The sequence below is a fragment of the Drosophila ananassae genome, chromosome 2R, assembly GCF_017639315.1.
Source record: "Drosophila ananassae strain 14024-0371.13 chromosome 2R, ASM1763931v2, whole genome shotgun sequence".
Lineage (NCBI taxonomy): Eukaryota > Metazoa > Arthropoda > Insecta > Diptera > Drosophilidae > Drosophila > Drosophila ananassae.
Window position 1 is genome coordinate 23842374 of NC_057928.1, and position 19874 is coordinate 23862247.

Sequence of the window (19874 nt, forward strand, 5' to 3'; positions counted from 1 at the left end):
GTGGCTCGCATAAAACAAAGTTATGCGATTTATGACTGGCCATATAGCATTTGGTGTCTCTATTTTTTTGGCCAGGTTAATTTATATCCATGCACTAGCACTATCAGGGGCGAGTGGGGAGACTTTTTTAAAAGCTCCTCAATTAAAAACTCAATAAAAGTGGATTTATAGACGCATCTCACGGAACATATATTTCGATGCGAAATTTTTTGGGAAAAGGTATTTTCTAGCACTCTGGCAAAATCAGATCTAAAGGTGCCTTTACCTTGATTTAATAACATTTAAACGAACAAATTTTTATCATATTTATAAATTTATTTTTTTGGCGATATTCTGGGAAACTCATGTTGACACGCTCATACGCAAACGAGCAAAGATAATAATTAACAAAGAAAAAACCGTCGCACACAAAAATAAATTTATTTCACTCAAAATCCAAAGGAAAACAGAGTCACCGAAACAAAAGCACAAAAAATAGCATTCACTCTGAAGTTTTAATAATTTTTACTGATATGCGCAATAACAAACATACCATTTTTAATAACAAACAACTGGCCAAAAGGCAAATAAGCATAAAGCGGAAAAATAAAATGACCAAAATGCACAAAAAATCAAATATTTTTCATATATCGCACCGCATCATATGGGGTATAAGGATATTTGTTTATATATGTTTACCTCGCTCCCAGTGAATTTTATCGATGGGGTAACCAGCCACGGGACATTTAACAATCAAATCAGAACCAGAGATTCCGGTTATTTTTGGCATTTCGCGAATGTAAGGCAGACCATAGATGTTCACTTTGGCGCTATGCGATACTCTGAGCAAATAGAAGGACATAAAATATTGGCAGGCGTTTAGTTTTATGTTTTTTTTCAGTGGGAATGGGAATAGGTTAGAGGTTAAAAAATATAACGATATTTGGGATGTTAGTAGAGTAGGATATTTAAATATGTCAAGTCCTGACCGTTGTTGTTGTTATTGTTGTTGCTGTTCTCCATTGTGGCGCATCGAGTTTCAGCCCTGCACACTGTTCCAGTTCTGGTACGCAACTGCCGGCGTCCAACTGTCTACCAACTGTGCATACTACCAAACCTCGATCGGCGACAGCGACACAACGCTGTCGCCTCGCTACAACGGTACTTTGTAAAGCGACAAAATCCCAGCAACGGTTGCCTGGCAACCACACACTCACAGCGCAAGAGGCTGATGCAATACTATCACTCTGGTGAAATACCCGAAATGTGTATTCGCACACACACACACACACACATATATCCGCAGCCACGCAGTCTCAATGCGCCGACACGGCCATCCTGACTCTAACACGACCTCGTGTAGAAAATAGCAGCATTCGAATTTCCTTACTTTATTAGACTGAACATTAAATAGTTTCATCCAATTTTCTTATCTTAACTTAAACAAATTATCGTATTGACTGTTTCACAAAACAGTATTCAGTTCCATAACTATAATTTTTTTTATCAATTCAATTCAACTTTTTCTTTCTTTCTTTTCATTTCTTTGTTTTACTTCTTCTTTTATATAATCCATTCTTCTTCATTATTCACTCCTATAGTCGCATAATCAAATACCCCACACGCCATGATCAAAACAAACAATATGTTTTGCACTTGTGCTTGCATTATATTTTATGGACTCAGTACTCTGCCATTTTCATTGGCCAGCAGTACAACTTTTTCACCCTTATTGGTGTACTTCATTTTCTTCTTCAATACTCTCAGTATTTTCATCTTCACTCTTTTCTTCAATACTCTCAATATTTTCATTTTCACTCTTTTCTTCAATACTCTCAATATTTTCATTTTCACTCTCTTCTGTAGCGGTTACGTTTCTTTCATCTAAATTATTATAATCATCGTACACATTTAGCTCTTCGGGAACTTGCCCCTCTGGTAATTTTCTTAAATCCTCATGTGCATATTTATAATTTCTTTTACTAGTTAAAGACTTTAAAATGTACCTGTCACCTTCTAGAACTTTTACTATTTCAAAAGGTCCCCTAAATTTTGGACTTAGCTTGGTCTGGTGTCTTTCTTCGCTCTTAAGTAATACGAAATCTCCAATTTTGTGCCTTTTTATTTTTGCCTTATTTCTATCAAATCGTTCTTTATCATAAGCTGCACTGGCTAATACATTCTTTGCAGCTTGCGCTCTTACGTTTGGCAAGTCAATAACATTTTCTACATCACTAGGTGGAAGTAATCCCAATGGGCGTGCTACCTTTCCCAATAACATTTCTAAAGGACTTGCTTTCGTAGTGCGATTGGTTGTACAATTAATTGCCAACTGTACCTCTCCCAACGCATCCTGCCAAGATTGTGTTCCCGTTTCAACCGCCGTTAACATATTCTTCAACGTGCTCATAGTTCGCTCCACTTGGCCATTAGCTCGACTTGCACCAGTGGCTATCAAATGCAATTTTATTTTTTGATCTGAACAAAATTGACTGAACTTTGCGCCTGTAAAACACCTTCCCTGGTCAGCTATTATTCGGTTTGGTACTCCAAACAATGAAACGGCAGATTGAACGGCCCTTATACAACTCTCACTGTCTAATTTAAGACTATGACTAAGATAGACATATTTGGTAAACGCGTCTATCTGAACAATAACGTACTCCTTCTGATCACTCTTGCCACTTAATTTTCCTGTGATATCGATGTGGATAGTGTGCCAAGGAATAGTGACTTTTGGTATTGGATGTAATTCCGCCTGTATTTTTCCTGAAGTGGATTTTGACATTTTGCAAGTGATGCAGTTGTCGACAAATTTTTTTACGTATTTTGACATATTGTCAAACCAGTAGAAATCGTAAGTTTTATCTAATGTCTTTTCGAAACCTAGATGCATTATGGACTCATGCACTTGATTTATGACAGACCATCTGAAAGCTCGTGGCACCACTGGTAAGCAACGTGTTCTCCCATTTCTTTGTATCTTTCGATGAAGAACTTCTGCCCTTAATTCATAGGTTTTCGCAATATCTTCAGGAAGAGAAGAGTTTTTAAAATGTTTAACAATTTCGACTATGTCCACATCTCTACGTTGTTCAGCAATAAGCCAGTTGCTTGAAATTTCAGCTAAATTTACTCTTTTCTCTTCGACTATTTTTGCGGTTGTAGTAGACTTTTTTGAAAGGGGATTTCTCGATAAAAAGTCAACGTGTGCCATCCTTTTCCCTTCTCTATACTGAATATCGAATGTGAATTGCTGCAAATAACCCCACCAACGCTGTGCTCTGGGGGTTAAATCTCGTTTATTTCTCGCCGCCTTAAGCGAGTTGCAGTCAGTATAAACTAAAAAGTTCCTGCCCAGCAAATAATGTCGAAAATGCTTAATGGCGTTCACGACAGCTAAGGTTTCCAACTCGTACGAGTGATATCTTGATTCTGCCGGTGAAGTAGTTTTGCTATAGTATTCTATTACCTGGGGTTTGTTATTAATTTTGTGTAATAAAATTGCACCGTACCCACTGCAACTGGCGTCTGTGTGCAATTCGATTGGATAAGAAGGGTCAAAAATAACAAGGACTGGTTTGTCGGTAAGAGTGGCAATAACCTTTTTCCGTATCTGTTCATGCTCTGTTTTCCAAATAAATTTGTTTTTATCTGCAGTTAAGAAATATAACGGTTTCATTAATTGTGAAAATCCCTTAATAAACTGTCGGAAATAGGATGCTAGCCCAATGAATTGTCTAAGTGAAGTGACTGACTGTGGAGGCGGAAGAGCAGTCAACGCTACAACTTTCTGTGGGTTTGGACGAATCTCACCCGCACTTATATTGTAACCCAAATATTGAACCGATGTTTTCAAGAATGAGCACTTTGTAAGATTGAATGAAAATCCAGCCTTTGTCAAAACATCTAGAACGATCTGTAATCTTTCTAGGGCCTCGCATTTTGTTGAGGCGGCTATCATGATATCATCCATATAGACGATGACAAAGGAATTTGCTAGATCCCCTAGCGCCTGTATTACTAATCGTTGAAAAACAGAAGGTGCGTTTTTGAGTCCAAATGGCATGGACAGGAACTCGTATTGACCATCCGGAGTCACAAACGCCGTGTACTCGATAGAATCTGAATGTAAAGGAATTTGGTAATATCCGCTGGCCATGTCTAGACATGTAAAGTAATTAACTCCCCCAAGCCTATTGATTTGATCTTGTATAAGTGGTAAAGGGTATTTATCAGCGACCGTATTTGAATTCAGCTCTCTAAAGTCAACACAAAGTCTGTCCGTACCATTTTTTTTTTCACTAACAATATAGGGCTTGCATAAGGTGAGCAGCTTGGCCTAATTATATTGCATTTTAGCAGTTCATTAATTTTGTCCCTAACCAAATCTCGCTCGCATGGACTTAAACGATATGGCCTTCTCTGTACGGTTTTTGTTGGATCAATCAACCTAATTTTCATTTCGCCAATTCTGACTTTAGTACTTGGGATCCCAGTTATAAATGAATTTGAGTACTTTGCCAACAGTGAATGTAGTTTTATTTTATCTTGTCCCTCAAGCTCAGTATCAATATCGGCTGGCTCATTGCCGGTACACAAATTAACTACTTTGGTCTTTGAGATCCTAAATTGGTTTGATGAAATGACAATATCAAGACCCTGATTTAATATCTCACGGCCAATTACAATGTCGTTCTGCATATCATCATCGCCTATAACGTGAAACAAAATTTCAATACAGTAATCGTCAATTTTTACATTGCTTAATATTTGTACAGTACTACATATTCCATTGCTGCCGATACCTTTTAACATAACAATATTATTGAATCTTTTACCAGAAAATTTGGTACTTAGCTTTTCTTTTATCAACGAGCATTCCGATCCCGAATCGAAGGTGATTTCGAAAATTTGGCCTCTATGGTTCAGACATCCCTTTGGTACTGCAATACTGCACTGTTCCACTCGCTTCTCCCGATTGAATGCCTTGTTCCTATCGACTTCCTTCTTTGTACATTGGGTGGATATGTGACCCAATTCTCCGCACTTGTAGCAAGTTAAATTTGATTTTCCACGGTGATGAACATCATGCCTGCCATGTTGGATTTTATCAGTCGCGAATTGATTCTGTTGTTTCCTGAATCTGCATTCAGCCATTTTATGGCCCACTTTTCCGCAGAAATGGCACTCCATCGGTGATTGTTTTTGCCGTTTAGAATAAGTTTCAGCCTGATGCTCCATAGCGCCGCTTTTCCTTTTAATAAAAGTGAATGCTTTTAATTCGGACTGTAGATCGACTCTGGTTCGAACATTTGATGTGAAACTTAAACGCTGCAATCGGTGATCGAAGCTTGCCAGCAGCGCAAGGGTCACAGACACAGCAATCTCTTCGTTATCCATTTGACGCCATTTTGTTGTAAGTTCGGTAACCATGCGACTTGCATGAACAGCCAGACTCTCGCCATCAGTCGGTCGATTTGATAGCATATTAAGAAACATAGCGGCTGGTGTTTCTATAGTATCGAAGCGTTGTATAAACAATTCTTTAAACTCAGGCCAAGTAATTTCAGCATAGCACACTTGCGAAAGCCATTGCGAAGCACTTCCTTCTAAAGCCGAACTCAAGGCCATAACCAATGCACTGCTTCTCAACGTGTTTTCTTGTAAAATCACTTCCACCGTTGTGCACCACGATGATGCGTTGGCGCCTGATTTGTCTGGGTTGAATTTGGGTAGTTGCACAGTTTTGTTCTGCCCTGCATCAGGTACAGTTGTTTTTATGGCTTTCACTAGTTCAATTAAATTTTTATTTTGTAGCTCCATCAGGGCACGCCATGGTCCATCTAGTGCTGAAGGCTGGTGGCCAGATCCCACTTCTGATGTCAAGTCCTGACCGTTGTTGTTGTTATTGTTGTTGCTGTTCTCCATTGTGGCGCATCGAGTTTCAGCCCTGCACACTGTTCCAGTTCTGGTACGCAACTGCCGGCGTCCAACTGTCTACCAACTGTGCATACTACCAAACCTCGATCGGCGACAGCGACACAACGCTGTCGCCTCGCTACAACGGTACTTTGTAAAGCGACAAAATCCCAGCAACGGTTGCCTGGCAACCACACACTCACAGCGCAAGAGGCTGATGCAATACTATCACTCTGGTGAAATACCCGAAATGTGTATTCGCACACACACACACACACACATATATCCGCAGCCACGCAGTCTCAATGCGCCGACAAATACATTTTTCTTCGTAGAAAATTTTTTAAATATCCGATACACATTTTTTTGACATAAGTTAAATACTCATAAAATCGACACAAATAACCATAAACAAGGTTTTTTCATTGTTTTAACTTATGTATATATTTTTTATAAACAAAAATATAAATCTACTACTGGATATTCTTCCCTTTTCTTACAAAAATAAAAAAATATTCTCATAATAATATTACAGGCTACTTCAATGTCAATGCTTAAATATAATTCATGTTTACAGAATGAAACCCTATGTCTTTCATACATCCCAATAAAAAAAATATTTGTATTTTCGTTGAAAAATTGTTACTTCCGTAACTATGCAAATCCACAATATTATTATTATCAGTGATATAATAGGCAAGAATAGATATTCCATATTATTTTCTAATCCCCACATTTAAATTTATTCTTTCATATGCTCTTACGGAAGAATTAAATATAAGAATACTACATTTTCTGCTCAACATTTCCGCATATTTTCGTGAGTGATTTTTGCAGCATATTTCCATCTCTAAACTGGTTGCCTTGGCTGCCTCAGCAAATTGTTTGGATTTTATACCGCACTTCTGCCTGCAAACAATGCCCTTTTTTTATGTTTGAGGGGGCCTGCCTTCTTTTTTTTTTGCTGCCTATGCCACAACTAAATTTATGATTTTGCGAGGAAACGCTGCGAGCCCTTATCCGAGCAGTACAGCCTATCCAACCTATTCCGCCCATATCCATATCCAAAGCGAACCCCTCCCCAACGGGAGCGAGTACTCCCACACGAGTGCGGTTTATTTATGGAACGCGGGCTACTCACTTGCCAATTGCATTCTGGGCCGTGCAGGTGTACTCCCCGCCGTCCTCCTCCTTGACGTTTGATATATTCACGTGGCTGATGACATCGTCGTGGATGGTAACATATTGACCCACTAAAAAGCGCGAGCTGTCTGGTATCTGAAAGGGGCAAGCAAAGGTAAGAGTTACGGATGTGTGTATCCTTGGAGTTATCGGAGTGGGCCAATTAGCCAGACACTCTCAACGGATAGAGTCGGGGTTAAATGAAAAATTCACGTAAATTGAATTGATTGAAATTGCATAAAATTTGCACTGGCCTGCCCAAAAGTGAAAGAAACTGAAAATTTATGCAAATAAACGAAACAAATCCTTGATAATATAGCCAAGGAAAAATACGAAAAAAAAGGCAACAGAAATTCTTGAAACGAAAAAATTCGAGTGGAGCCGAGCAGAGCAATGCAAAGCAAAGCAAAAGCTGGGAATCCAAAGTATGCTCTAGAGTCGGCTCACAAGGCTAGGGGTTTGGGTTTTTTGGGATTCGGTTTGGGGTTAGAAAGGGGGCGGGCATGGGGGTTGGGCAGTTTTGTTTTTTCTTTGCTACTCCTTGTGCAAAAAGAAAAGTCGGTTCCTAAAATATTCATGCATGCTCTGGGGCAGCTCCGGGATGATAGCACCGAGATAACTGCGACAAATATCTGCCCGATATATCTGAGCTCGTAATGGGCTCTATCAGCAGCTGCTTGACGGAAACGGAAACGTTGCCTGCATTTCCGTCTTTGGCTCGGCCGGAGTTTGGTGGCTTAACTTACCGGAAATCCGTCCAGGGACCATGTAAATTGAGGCAGTGGATTTCCGGTGGCGACGCACTTCAATGACACCGTCGGACCCGGCTGCAGCGTCTGCTCCGAAAACCAATAAAGCAGTTCCGGCGAAGCATCTAGAATGAGCATTAAATTCAAGAGAGTTGGGGTAACATTTCGAAACTTTGCTCAAATGAGTAGGCCTTGGGGTGGGGGCTTGGGTTTTCATGTGTTTGGCGACGAAGGGCTTTCATTAATGGCAACTAAAAGGGTTCGCCAGGATGTGTGTGTTTTAGTCCTTGGGCTTGTGAGTGAAATATCTCCTTTAATTTCAGTTTTCTGACTGCCAAACGAAGATTGCTTCTGAGTTCCTTAACTATGAACATGAATGCTGTGGCATCGAAATGAAAGTACCGAAATGGTTTGGCTATTAATATTTTTGATTTACAGTTGGCCTACGTGTCGTATGAGTAATTTTTATGAAAGAGTTGCCAAGTTGCACAGTTCATGCCACATTTTTGTTAAATTTAATCCGCAATCGGATTTGCACTTTTCCTTGCCATTTTCTCAGCTCGTTCCCAATGATATTTCTTATGTTTTGCCAAGGCAAACGGAAAATGCATTTGACAAGCCAGCAAATGTTATCCTGCCGATGGAAATCGTATCAATTTCCTTCGGATTCTGGGTCCTGGCGCAATGGCTGGATTTTTCGGCTGTCTGCAACGATACCCGCCTGACATTTCCAGTTATAAGCTGCCATATTTATTTTCGCTCGCACACACACTTCATGTGTGTGTGTTCCGCACACATACAATTGCAGCGTTGACACAATTGCTGCCATATCCGGCCGCTTAATGGCGCTTGGCTTGCCCTAAGGGGAGGAGAGGCTGGTGGATACCAGGGCGGGTTACAGGGGCTGTGAGCTTTTAACACCGAATACCACAAAGAAGGAGGCGAGGGAATCCTTCTTCCGGTACCCTCTTCTCCCACCGATTGTGCCAAGCATGCCAATAATATATCGAAATCAATTTCCGCTTGCGCCTAAAAGCAAATCACAAAATGTTGTCAAAGCGGCAATGCGCGAATGTGTCTGCTGTGATGTTCATGCGGATGGGATATCGCGATAACACGGATCAAAGGCCAATAAGGACGATTGAAATTCTAATAGGAAATAACCAATAGGTATTGTACTTTGTATTTTTGTCAAATTGTTTAGATTTCCTCTAAAATTTTTTAAAGAAATCTCAACAAAAGATGCAATTGAGTTGATTTTGAATATTTAAAGCCCTTTGATCCCTGAAATTTACTTTAAAGCCCTTTCAAAATATTGCTTGTGGCGTAATCCAATGGCAAGCTTATATATTTCCCCTACACTTATACTGATGATCCCCGATTAGAGATAATAGAGATATTGAGGGCACGTGTAAACCCCAGAACGTTGTCTGATATATCCGCTTCCGCAAAGTACGCTTATGTGGGTGTGTGAGAAGTAGCTCCAAGGCATCTAAGCGATACACTGTGCTCCCCCATCTATAATCCCTCCTGCCTCTGTTGGGCCAACCGTTCACATTCCGCCCCACTGTTTAGTGTCTGCGGCTAGATTTTTAGTGCTGGTAATAAAATTAAGTCGTCGTCGCTGCGTTTTATGGCCAGCTTCTCATTGTTTTTGCTACTCCGCTGTGATTTGTTGTCGTTGCGTTGTTTCGTTTGGTTATTGTTGTTGAAAAATGTTAGCAATTTGCTAAATTAGAAAATAATGAAATGCAATTATGACAAACATTTATTTGTGCGGTCTGCGGTCGTCGTTCGCCGGCTTCGAGGAGGAAATTACGCTTTTTGATTGAGCTGTTCTGTGTATTGTGTGTGTGCGTGTGGTCATAAGTGGTTATTAATAGCCAATACGATGGATGGCCAATTTATTAGCCCAACAGGGGTGGGTGGTCGATATGATTACTTACCACCCAATTGCAGTTCGGCAGTCGATTCAATCTGCTCCCATTCATTCGAAACGAAGCACTGGTACATTCCGGGGTCCTCTTTTTGCACTTTTTTAATGATTAGTCGTGGTGGGTCGGTGAGGATCTATTAAGAATATAAACGAAATATAAAAAGTTTGTATATTTTTCTTAAAAAATGTCAGATAATACCTTTCTAAAAATTTGTATTTAGCTATGTATAAAATCAAAGAATTGATTCTCACTGTCTGCATTACAAAAATATCAAATTAGGCACAGTACAGTAAAGTTACAACAGAGCTATTACTCGGATTGACTTGCAACCAAATAAGATAAATAATCAAATTAATAATATTTAATCCGGACAATTATTAATTTAAATTTTTGTATTTATAAATAAAAGTGCTTAAATAAAGTGCTTTCTAACCAAGTAATTCAATTTGATTTAAGGATAATACCAACCTCCACCCTGTTATCCCTGAGTATGGGCTTGCCGTCGTGCAGCCAGTTGACATCGTGGACCGGATGGCCCGAGACAATGCATTGAAATTGGGCATCCTTATCGACGTCGACCGTCTGCACCTGTGGCTGCAGGTGTGCCGTCAAAGGAGCTGTGTTTGTGAAAGAGATAGCGGAGTAAAGTGGACGTCATCGCTTTGAGTATCCTCTATTTTTATTTTTTTTGGGATGCTACCAAACAGGCAGGATAGGCAGAATATGGTAGACACACAGTCACACTCACCTGTCACCGTTAGCGACACTTGGATGGTCTCCTCGCCCGCCGTATTGTTCACCCAGCACAAATATTTTCCACTATCCTCGAGACGTGCCTGAAATGGACGAAATCAATTGGCAATCAGCACTGCATCCTCTTTTTTTCTGGCTCGACAGTACACAGAAAAATATGTATTTTTCAACGATAAATATTACATATAGTAAAATCATTGAAATCAATGAAAATGAATTCAATACGATTTTTTTCGGTGTATTCTGTACGCACCTTGGTGATTTTGAGAAGCCCAGCGGATACAATGGTTATGCGTTCACTGAGCTGCAGTGGCAGGAGCTGCTCGTTCTCCTCCTTAAACCAACTGGAAGACAAAAAAGGAACAAAAATGATGACAGGAAGATGAAATGGTTGTTCAACCAAAGGACAAAGGCAAAGACAAACAGGGCGAACGGGTAAAATCGGGAAAATTGCGAATCGGGAAATTCATTTCCGTTTTATTTGTCCAGGATTTTGACAGCTGAATGCGAAAGGCGAAGTCCAACGCGAAGGGGCTTTAAACAAAATGAAATGACGATTGAATTATCAATAATTTCCCCCAAGCTCGTTTTCTTTTTATGCTCGCATATTTTGTTTATTCGCCTTTTTTCCCCTTGTTGCACGTTGCACGTAGCCTTTGATTATTGGCCGGTTGTGCAGGTCGAGGTCCATATGCCCAATGAAATATATTTCAATAGTTCGTAAAAATGATTGCACTTAAGTGGGCATAACGATGGGAATTGGTTTGAGTGGGCAGAGTGGGTTGGTGGCCTGGTATTTATTCATATCTGCATATTCATTGCCTTATTTAAAGGGTATTTATGTTGGAATTCCAGATTCAAAAGTCTATTCGATGGGTGATTAAATTTCTCACATATATATATAACTTACACATGAGCTCTAAAATAATTGAAACATACTCTCATTTGTTTTAAAAATTAATCAGTTTAGTATTATTTCCATTAAAAATAAAGGGTTCTTCTGTAGCCTATACAATACACACGTTTACGTTTTTTAATAAAAGGAATTCGAATCCTGACCAAATGGGGGAGGGAGTCTGAAAATATCTCAATTGCGTAAATCAACATATATTTTCGTTTTCATCTGATCCGCGTGTTATAATCTGTTTGATGGCTGTCCACGCCCGTTACACTGCACCTCACACTTCCAGGAAGACACATGCAATTGCGTTTTTTTCAATAAAAGTTATTGATTTTAAATTGGTTTTAATTGCACTTGAGTGCATTCCCCCTGGAATGGCATTTCTTAATTAAAATCATGGAAAATGTCGAGAATCCGAACGGGTAAGCTTGCCGCCTCTTTACACCCAAGAATCCTCACTCACAAACAGGCCCACGTGTCTCGTATGTATGAAAAATATATGTGTGTATGCGGGTTCCAGGACTCTGAGCTATTTGCATATGAAATGCTGTTAAATTGGAAATATGGTCAGTGATTATCAACAACTGATGCAATATGGCATCGAAGCAGGAGAAATGTCCTGTAGACAAAAGAATTTTCTAGCGAAACAAAAGCTTCGTTTGCCCGAAACTATGCAATAAAAAGTGATTTCAAATAACCAGAAAAAAAATATCCGAAAAACCCACACACAGTTCCAAGTGGCGAAACAACATGGCCAACTATTTCCACATTTATGAGCCAGGACCTCCAGGTCGGAAAACAATGCAGCTGCAAACAAAACTCATCGCCTCTATCGCAATTCTTTGGAGCTTGGTACACCGAAAACCCTTTTTCAAATATTTCTAATAAACATTAGAATCTAAAAAAAAAGATTAACTACTATTACGCATTTTGCTACACATTACATTTTCATTTCATATTTTTTGGTATAAATATCCTCAAATAATTCTCTGTGTAGGCATCTCCTTTTTGGTTTTTGCTCGACAGCGCAGCGGGCGACATCAAATGAAAGGCACTCGCGATGTGGCACATCCTGGGCGCATTTTTTATGCATGCAGCTCGAAGGACAGAGCGAAGCTAAGAGCAGAGGAACAGAGAATCGAGAGCCCAGAACGGATGCGGAGACGGGGACAGAAAACTGAGGACAACCATGAACCGTGAGCTGCCAAATACAATGGCATATTACATGGCATCCTGCTTGGACAAGGGTGGGGATACCCACCATGCATGTTTAGTGCCTGAAAATCACCATGATGAGCCAAGTGCCAAGTGGCCCGTATATGGGTGTCCTTCTCCTTGGAGTGATAAAAACTCGAACGACATTTCAGAAAGCAATTTGCCATTTTCGGTCATAAACGCGGTACGGCTTTTGATTGATTTGTGTCTCAGTGCGATGGGGAATTCCCCAGCTCGAGTCAAGACAAACGCCTCTTAACATGCCACAATAAACCACTTTGATGTGGCACGATATTGTTGCTTAAAAAAAGCATGAATTTTAAAAAATCTATGGATCTACATACATAACCCTCTAGAAACTAAAACCTTTTACTTTTTATTCTTTAGCACACTTATTAAAGGCTAAGTTAGGACCAAGAATTTATTTAATCCCTTAATTGTAAGCTAATCATAATTATAATATAATTTATTGAAATAAGATGTTAAACTCCTTCCGTTGAGATATCTATTGAAAAGACCTGCTGCTTTTGGCCTAAAACCAACATTCCTGGGCGGCCTAGAGGGCCGTTTCCCCCGCCACCTTACGTTCTACGTTTTGACAATTTGGCTGACATTTTTATTATGATTTTTTTTTTTACATCCTGGGCCTCACTTTTTTCGCTTTTCCATACATTTTTTGTTGTACTTGCCAAGAGCGTTAAATATTTCACAATGTCATAAAGTGCGCGCCAACTGCGGCTACGAAGCTCGAAACCCATCGCCTGGTCTGCGTTTTGTGTCCTGTGTCCCGTGTCCTGTGACACGGCCACGTGTTCCAAGTGGTCCTGCACATGCCTCGCGATATTTTTATTTTGTTGATTTTTTCACGTTTTGGGGTTTTAATTTTTTTTCTTTTTTTTTGGCGTACGGTATGGTTTTTTTTTTTGCATGGTTGTTGTGTTTTACTCACCGATATGTTGGCACCGGATGTCCTTGAGCTATGCACGGCAACGTTGTTTGGCCATTAAGGACAACATGCCGCATCGAATGCTTCTCCACGTTGATGCGCGGCTGTACCATGCCCTTGGGCTCGGTTACAATAATGCGGCCGGGATATGTGGAAATTTGTATTTCACCTGTGAGGGAATAAAGGGGAAGAAACGTTGGATGAGCCACCAGAAAATATGGGAAAAAATTGCCCAAATGAAGGCTGCTGTCAGTGGCCTCGATGGCATTTACTTAGATTTAAAGCGCCGGGTCCTGCCAGGTCCTGTCAAGACCAAAAAGTGCCCGGAATATCCTGCGGATCCCGAATGTTTTCGAATACCGTACATGTATAAATTTTAATTAATTGAAAATAAATGAAAGCAATCAAGTTGATTGCTCGAGCCACCTGCCCTCCTATGTTATTCTGTTTTTTTTTGCAGTCTACCTTGTGTTTTTTTTGTGATTTTTTTTTCATCTTGGCAGATCCTGGCAACCTTTATTACATATGCAGACAGGACACGCATAGGGCGCCTGGCATGTCTACTATGGCCTCTACTATGGTAACTGGAGTCTCAAAAACCAAGGAGATCCCGGCCAGGACTATGTGTAATCCATCCGTTATGCTGTGCCATCCTAACTCAATTCTTCATTATGGTCTGTATTGTTCATAAGGTAACTATTGTTCGATTCGGCCTCATTGTGTTGTCCGTTAGAGTTATTGTCCGAAATAAATGGAATTTTGGTTTGAATTTTAATTATGTGCGCCGACAGACAGGCTACATGGGCCAAAAACTGTAGGCCTTAACCCTTATGGACTTTGTATTTAAACCAGTAGTTTTTTAAAAATAAAAACTAGATAAAGTAATAATGAATTTAATTCATTTAAAGTTATAATGAAAGTAATAATTTATTTAAGTTAGGAATGATTGGAAGATTTAGTTCTAAGACGAAACGGGTTAATGCGAATGCATATGGGTTAAACGAGTGTGTTCACGTCCAGCTTGATAAATGAATTAGTGATGACCGACACCACTCCACGCCGTCCTGCACTTATGCGCCACGGAACACCGGATCATATTACACTTTTAATGAGTGCCACTCGAGCTGGTTTCAGTGGCTGCCACAAAGAGGGGCACTGTGGGAGGATTCACCTAAATTGGCATTGTTTCGGCTGCATTCCATACTCCGGCCAGATTAATATGCAGCTCATAATTTTCGTTGTTAGCCAGAACTCGAGTGCAACTTGCGGTTTTTGTTTCTCGATTCAATTTGATTAATTAAGCAAATAGCTGGCGAGATGAATACCGCAACTGGCTTCGGGCCAGGAAAACTCAGGGCAACACGTTATTAAATGTAACTGGAAAATATAAATTCAAGCTTCGAGATGCAAACACTGAGGGTGAACTGTAAATAAATCGGGCAAACAATACAAATACACAGTCGTACAGTCATTCACATTCTCCCAAGGACTTGAAAAGATTGAAAAGAAGGAAATCAAAGGCAAAGGGGCGAAAAGGTGGATAAAGGGGCAGCTTTTATCGTATTGATTGATGATGGGAAATATGCGCACAAAGGCTAATAGAAATTCAGCTTAAGCGCATTTTCACACACAATAAACTTCAAATAAGGGAGAGAATTTATCTGGAAAAGATCTCACGTATTGACTGTCGGCGCACACAACCAGAATCAGATATATATATATATATCAGACTGTACATATGATTATGTGCGAGGACGAGCTAGCGTTTTGAGGCAGGACTCCCCAGAGCTCAATGCCCTTTGCCCGGCGATTGAATGTCACGCATCATAAATTATTCACAAAACGACAAATTGACTTTGGCCAAAAAGAACAAACCTACTTCTGTTGGCTGCTATTTGAATTCAAGACTGAAGATGGCCAAACATGGCCAAGTGTGGCTGGTCAATTACATTTTTGATTACATATGTTTTTTGGCCCAGAGAAGCTTTTATTTTGTGACAACTAAGGCAAAAGGAATTTTACATTTACCTCAAGATTATTAAACTTGAAACTCAATTTACCCCATACTTTGCAAGAGTTTTATATAAAATACCACTGTCTTTATTTTAAAAAAATTAAAATGAATTCTGTGAATGAACAAATTTAACCCAAATCCTTAAAAACATTGACTTGAACCTCACAAACTAGGCTTCTGCATTATCCTATCGGACATTTCCATAAGAAAGACCTTCTTAATTGTCGATCCAAGTGGCACACGCACACCTGCCGCACAAAATGCCGTGTTCATTGCTTATTTATTCAACTTAATTATAGCTGCCCGGGCCTAAACCAACAAACCGGAGTCCAGAGTCCAGAGCCCACAGCCGGAGTGTGGACTCTGGGCAGAGCAATTCATGCATCGGTCAGCTGGACGATTAAGCTGAAAATGCGATTATCACGTACCTGTCAGTCTATTTACAGTGCGGCATGTGTAGCTTTTGTACGCATCATTGGGCCCCGCATTATTTATGTACAATTCGCCGTTCGATAGCACCGTGTACTTGCCGCCGATGTCCGTGTTCGGGTATAGGTGCATGCCGGTGTCCTGCACCCAGGCGGTGACCATTACGAATTCCGACATATAGCTGGGCACCTGTGATAATAAACGGTTGTAGTTTCCGTTCGAAAATCGCGCTCTGAGTTGAGCAAATTTAATGAAAATTTTTGGTGGCAAGCTTAGCGCTCACATCTGACGAATACCCACCGCAAGTCCCGGATACCCAGATATGTTTTAGCGTTTCACCTTTTTGCTTACCTGACACTTTAGCACCGCCGTGTTGCCCGTCATCACGTATTCGTCGTGCACCTGGACCGCGTACTTCTGGTTGACGACTGTAACGAATTAAAAAGCATATTTTATGTAAATTGCTTTGGCTTTTTCGTCGTAATATAGCTGACTGGAATATTGCGCATACATCCCGTGGCCGGCATTTTAAAAGTTGACTGTCGACAGCCGAGTCGAAGAACAAACCGTAGCAATTATGTTTTGTCCTCGTCAGTTTGTTTTTATTAGCTAAGGGCCTCGCATTTGCTCCTCGCATTGTGTTTTGTGTGAGTTTTAATTTTTAATGCGACAGGACCGCATAAAAAAAGGTCTCGGGACTCCCTCCTGCCAGCGACAGCCGAAATATGTGGCACATTAACTTCAGCCATCCCTCGGCCCGCCGGAAAAACTCTTTGGCCCCAACATGTCCAACACATTGTGACACTTTACAAAAGTGTTGCCGTTTGTCAGCTATACAAAGGTTGCTCGGTAGGGGTGTGGGCAGGGGCAGGGCGACAAGGCCGTTAAAAAATTGGATTTGGCAATTTGAGTTAAAGATTTTTTACTCGCTGCCCGTGTCCGGACAAAATGCTCAGCGCGAAATTAAGAATGACAAGGATCCTAACAATGACAGAAGTAAAGCATTCATGGACAGTGGTCTGAAACTAAGACTTCTTGATAAGATTAGTAAATATTGTGAATTAGAATGACACAAAAATCAAAGGGTTCTTTAGAGAACTGGTGTTTTTTAGAAGCGTCTTTTAAGAAATAAGAAAGTTGTGTTTAGGAAACCTGTTATTCTACTTTAATATGAACTTTTTTTTTAATATTTAAAACCTTTTTAATAAATCTGGCAATTAAATATTTTAATAATTTTTTTTCATTACTAATGTATCTATATTCTAATGTATTATATATATATATTATATAATATATATATATATATATATATATATATAATATATATATATATATATATTATATATATATAATATATCTAAAGTATGCTATATTCTATTTTTAAAGTTCATATATTTAGATATTTTGTTGTTAAGCTAAAAGAAAACTAGAAAAGTGTTTTTTATCTTAGTATAAGTTTCCTGTAAGTTATTTTTTATGTGTTATTTAATTTGTTTATAATATTAAGATAACCTTCTATCGATATAAATATATATAATATATTCTTTATATCTATGTTGATAGTAATTATCAATTTTCGTTATGCTTTGATTATGCTCAACACGCCAGGGCTGGCGGGTCGTCACCTCGTGGACTGCCGTCGGTAGTGATATTCTATTAACACTGTTATAAGTTTATAATATAGCTTTTTTGTTTATTTTTCTAACGCTCCTGACCCACTGTCAAATTTGCGTGAATGCTTTGCATCAGTTAAAAGCCTGGCCGGTCAGGTCTAGTTGCCTCTGGGCCTGGCAGCTGGAAGCTGGCAGTTGGCAAATTAATTAAGACGGACAAAGGCAATTTTCAACTGGCGGGCGTAAAGTGCGTTCCATTGTCGGAGCTCATCGGGGCCTGCGCCTTCGAGGGCTAATCGTAAATAGATTAGGCCATTTGGCCCTCGGCAAACCGATCCGATACTTAGGCCAACATCCGATAGGATCTTTTCTGCCTTTTTTTTTTTGGGGGAACCGCTCAGAAATTCCACTCACGCTTGGCTTTTTCTGGCTCGACATTTGTTTGCCAACTTTAATATGCTAAAATTGGATAAAAGTTTAATTTGAAAACTTGTTGTTATTGTTTGCTTTCTGCTGTGCTGCCGCTGCCGCTGCTTCTGTATTTGTTGTTGTCACTGGAAAACTTTGTGACAACATTTTATTATAATTCCTCTGGCTGGTGGTGGTGCTACTGGTGGTGCTGCATCTATTTCCAGTGTAGTTTAGTACAATTTTGTTTTTGTATCTTCATTATTTGTATTGCCAGTCTCCCAAAACACCCTCGACAGCATTTATTTTTTCCTTCTATGTTTTGGGCGCAAAGTTCTCTATTTTTACGAACGGCAAACTTTTTTCGCCTTTCATGTTGCATTTTGCATGGAAATTTCCAAACTGAAGGACAGCTAGAGTGGGCGGGGGGCTGGCAACAATGTTGTCTAGCGGGGGGATGGGGGACAGGACCGAGGGGCAGCAGACAGGACAGGAACAGGACAGCTGGGCAGGAAAGTAAGTATGAAAGCTAAGTTTATAGTCGCCGCACAAAGTAAGTGCAACACAAAAAAAGAGGAGGGGCGGTATTCGCTGCACTCGGATTTTGTGCGGAAATTCATTTCCGTTTTGTTTTGTGTGTGGGAAAGCTGCCACAGGCCGGCCGGGATGGGGCAGGGAAAGGGGCATGCCACTGCAGTGAAAGGGGGGGAATTTATGTTTATGATGTGCGTGCCGGAAAGATGCCTTTGGTATGCCAGTCTTCGCTGATTTGCAGTTATTGTGCGGATTTCTCTCGTCCTCAAAATTTTTATTTTTTTTCGGATGGCTCTGTGGCTATTAAATTATCGTTTGTCGGGTCTCTGATTTGATGCTGTAGGGATATTTTGCGAGTGATTCAATTTGACAGGCAGAGTAAACAAAAAAAATATTCATTTATTCCTGGCTTCCAAACACTTAACATGAGCTTTTCCCCAGAGATAAAATAACTTCAACAATTATTTTAATGAGCGAAACACAATACTTTGGACAGATAATTTTGAATTTAAATTTAACTAATGTAGCAACTATGTATGAGGAAACTTTAGAAGCTTCTATTTTTTGTTTCCAGTTCCGTTGCCTTGGCAAATGAGCACTTTTATATGCAAAACTCCTCGAACCAAGGATCCTATTGCAAATTTTCAAAGCAGCGACTGGGAATAGTCTTAGGTGGAGCGTCCTCAACAATGTGCATTCAACTAATTAGAAACAAATTACGCAGGTTTCATACACAAGCAGCCGGCGGCGGGCTAACAAACTTTTCTAGCTCAATCACAAACTTTGCTCAGAAAATCTTGCGAGGATGTGCCAAGGACTCGCCCATGCACAGGATACCTATGCATGGTCTAACTGCAAGTGTGTGTGCGAGTTTTTGTTTGATGAAATGCAAAAGTGCAGGAAAAGTCAGCGCTGAAAAGTCGTGGCTGCGGCAACTTTGTGGCTCCAAGCATCATTCATCACTGTCAGCAGAAGTTCTGTTACCAAGAAACTGGAGAGGGTGGAGAGTGGAGGGTACAAGATACTGGGATGATGTCCTGTGGCCTGACAAAACCAAACACCAGCAATTGCGTTTATGCCTGACTTGGCTATATATATGGGATAGAATTTGTCAAGAGTTTTTGCCGCAAAGTTGCGCTAATTACGCGCACTTAACCATAGCAGTCGTGGTGTCCTTCAGCCCGAAAGTCGAAAGCGAGGACCCTCATTAAACTAAGCGCTGCCAATTAAAGACGGCGACTTCCAGGCAAAAGGCTCACATTAGCAACAGAATAACTGGCCAGCAGAGATCG

The 19874-nt window shown here is 40.1% G+C and overlaps 1 protein-coding gene across 5 annotated transcripts in view; it reads right to left on the minus strand.

Annotated features, from left to right (window-relative positions):
- The window catches only part of LOC6507735 (Down syndrome cell adhesion molecule-like protein Dscam2), a 50125-nt gene that overhangs the window by 11526 nt on the left and 18725 nt on the right, over positions 1-19874 (minus strand). For 4 of the 5 annotated variants that reach the window (XM_014909947.3, XM_014909948.3, XM_032453647.2 and 1 more), the window contains exons 6-15: positions 16379-16455; positions 16027-16216; positions 13588-13753; positions 10776-10866; positions 10518-10605; positions 10238-10386; positions 9779-9902; positions 7830-7957; positions 7043-7179; positions 679-821 (exon numbers count right to left, since the gene is read on the minus strand). In XM_014909947.3, coding sequence (XP_014765433.1) covers positions 679-821; positions 7043-7179; positions 7830-7957; positions 9779-9902; positions 10238-10386; positions 10518-10605; positions 10776-10866; positions 13588-13753; positions 16027-16216; positions 16379-16455 — 1293 coding nt within the window. Of the gene's footprint in view, positions 1-678; positions 822-968; positions 1052-7042; positions 7180-7829; positions 7958-9778; positions 9903-10237; positions 10387-10517; positions 10606-10775; positions 10867-13587; positions 13754-16026; positions 16217-16378; positions 16456-19874 lie in introns of those variants that run through there. The other variant, XM_044714956.1, reaches the window with a different exon arrangement.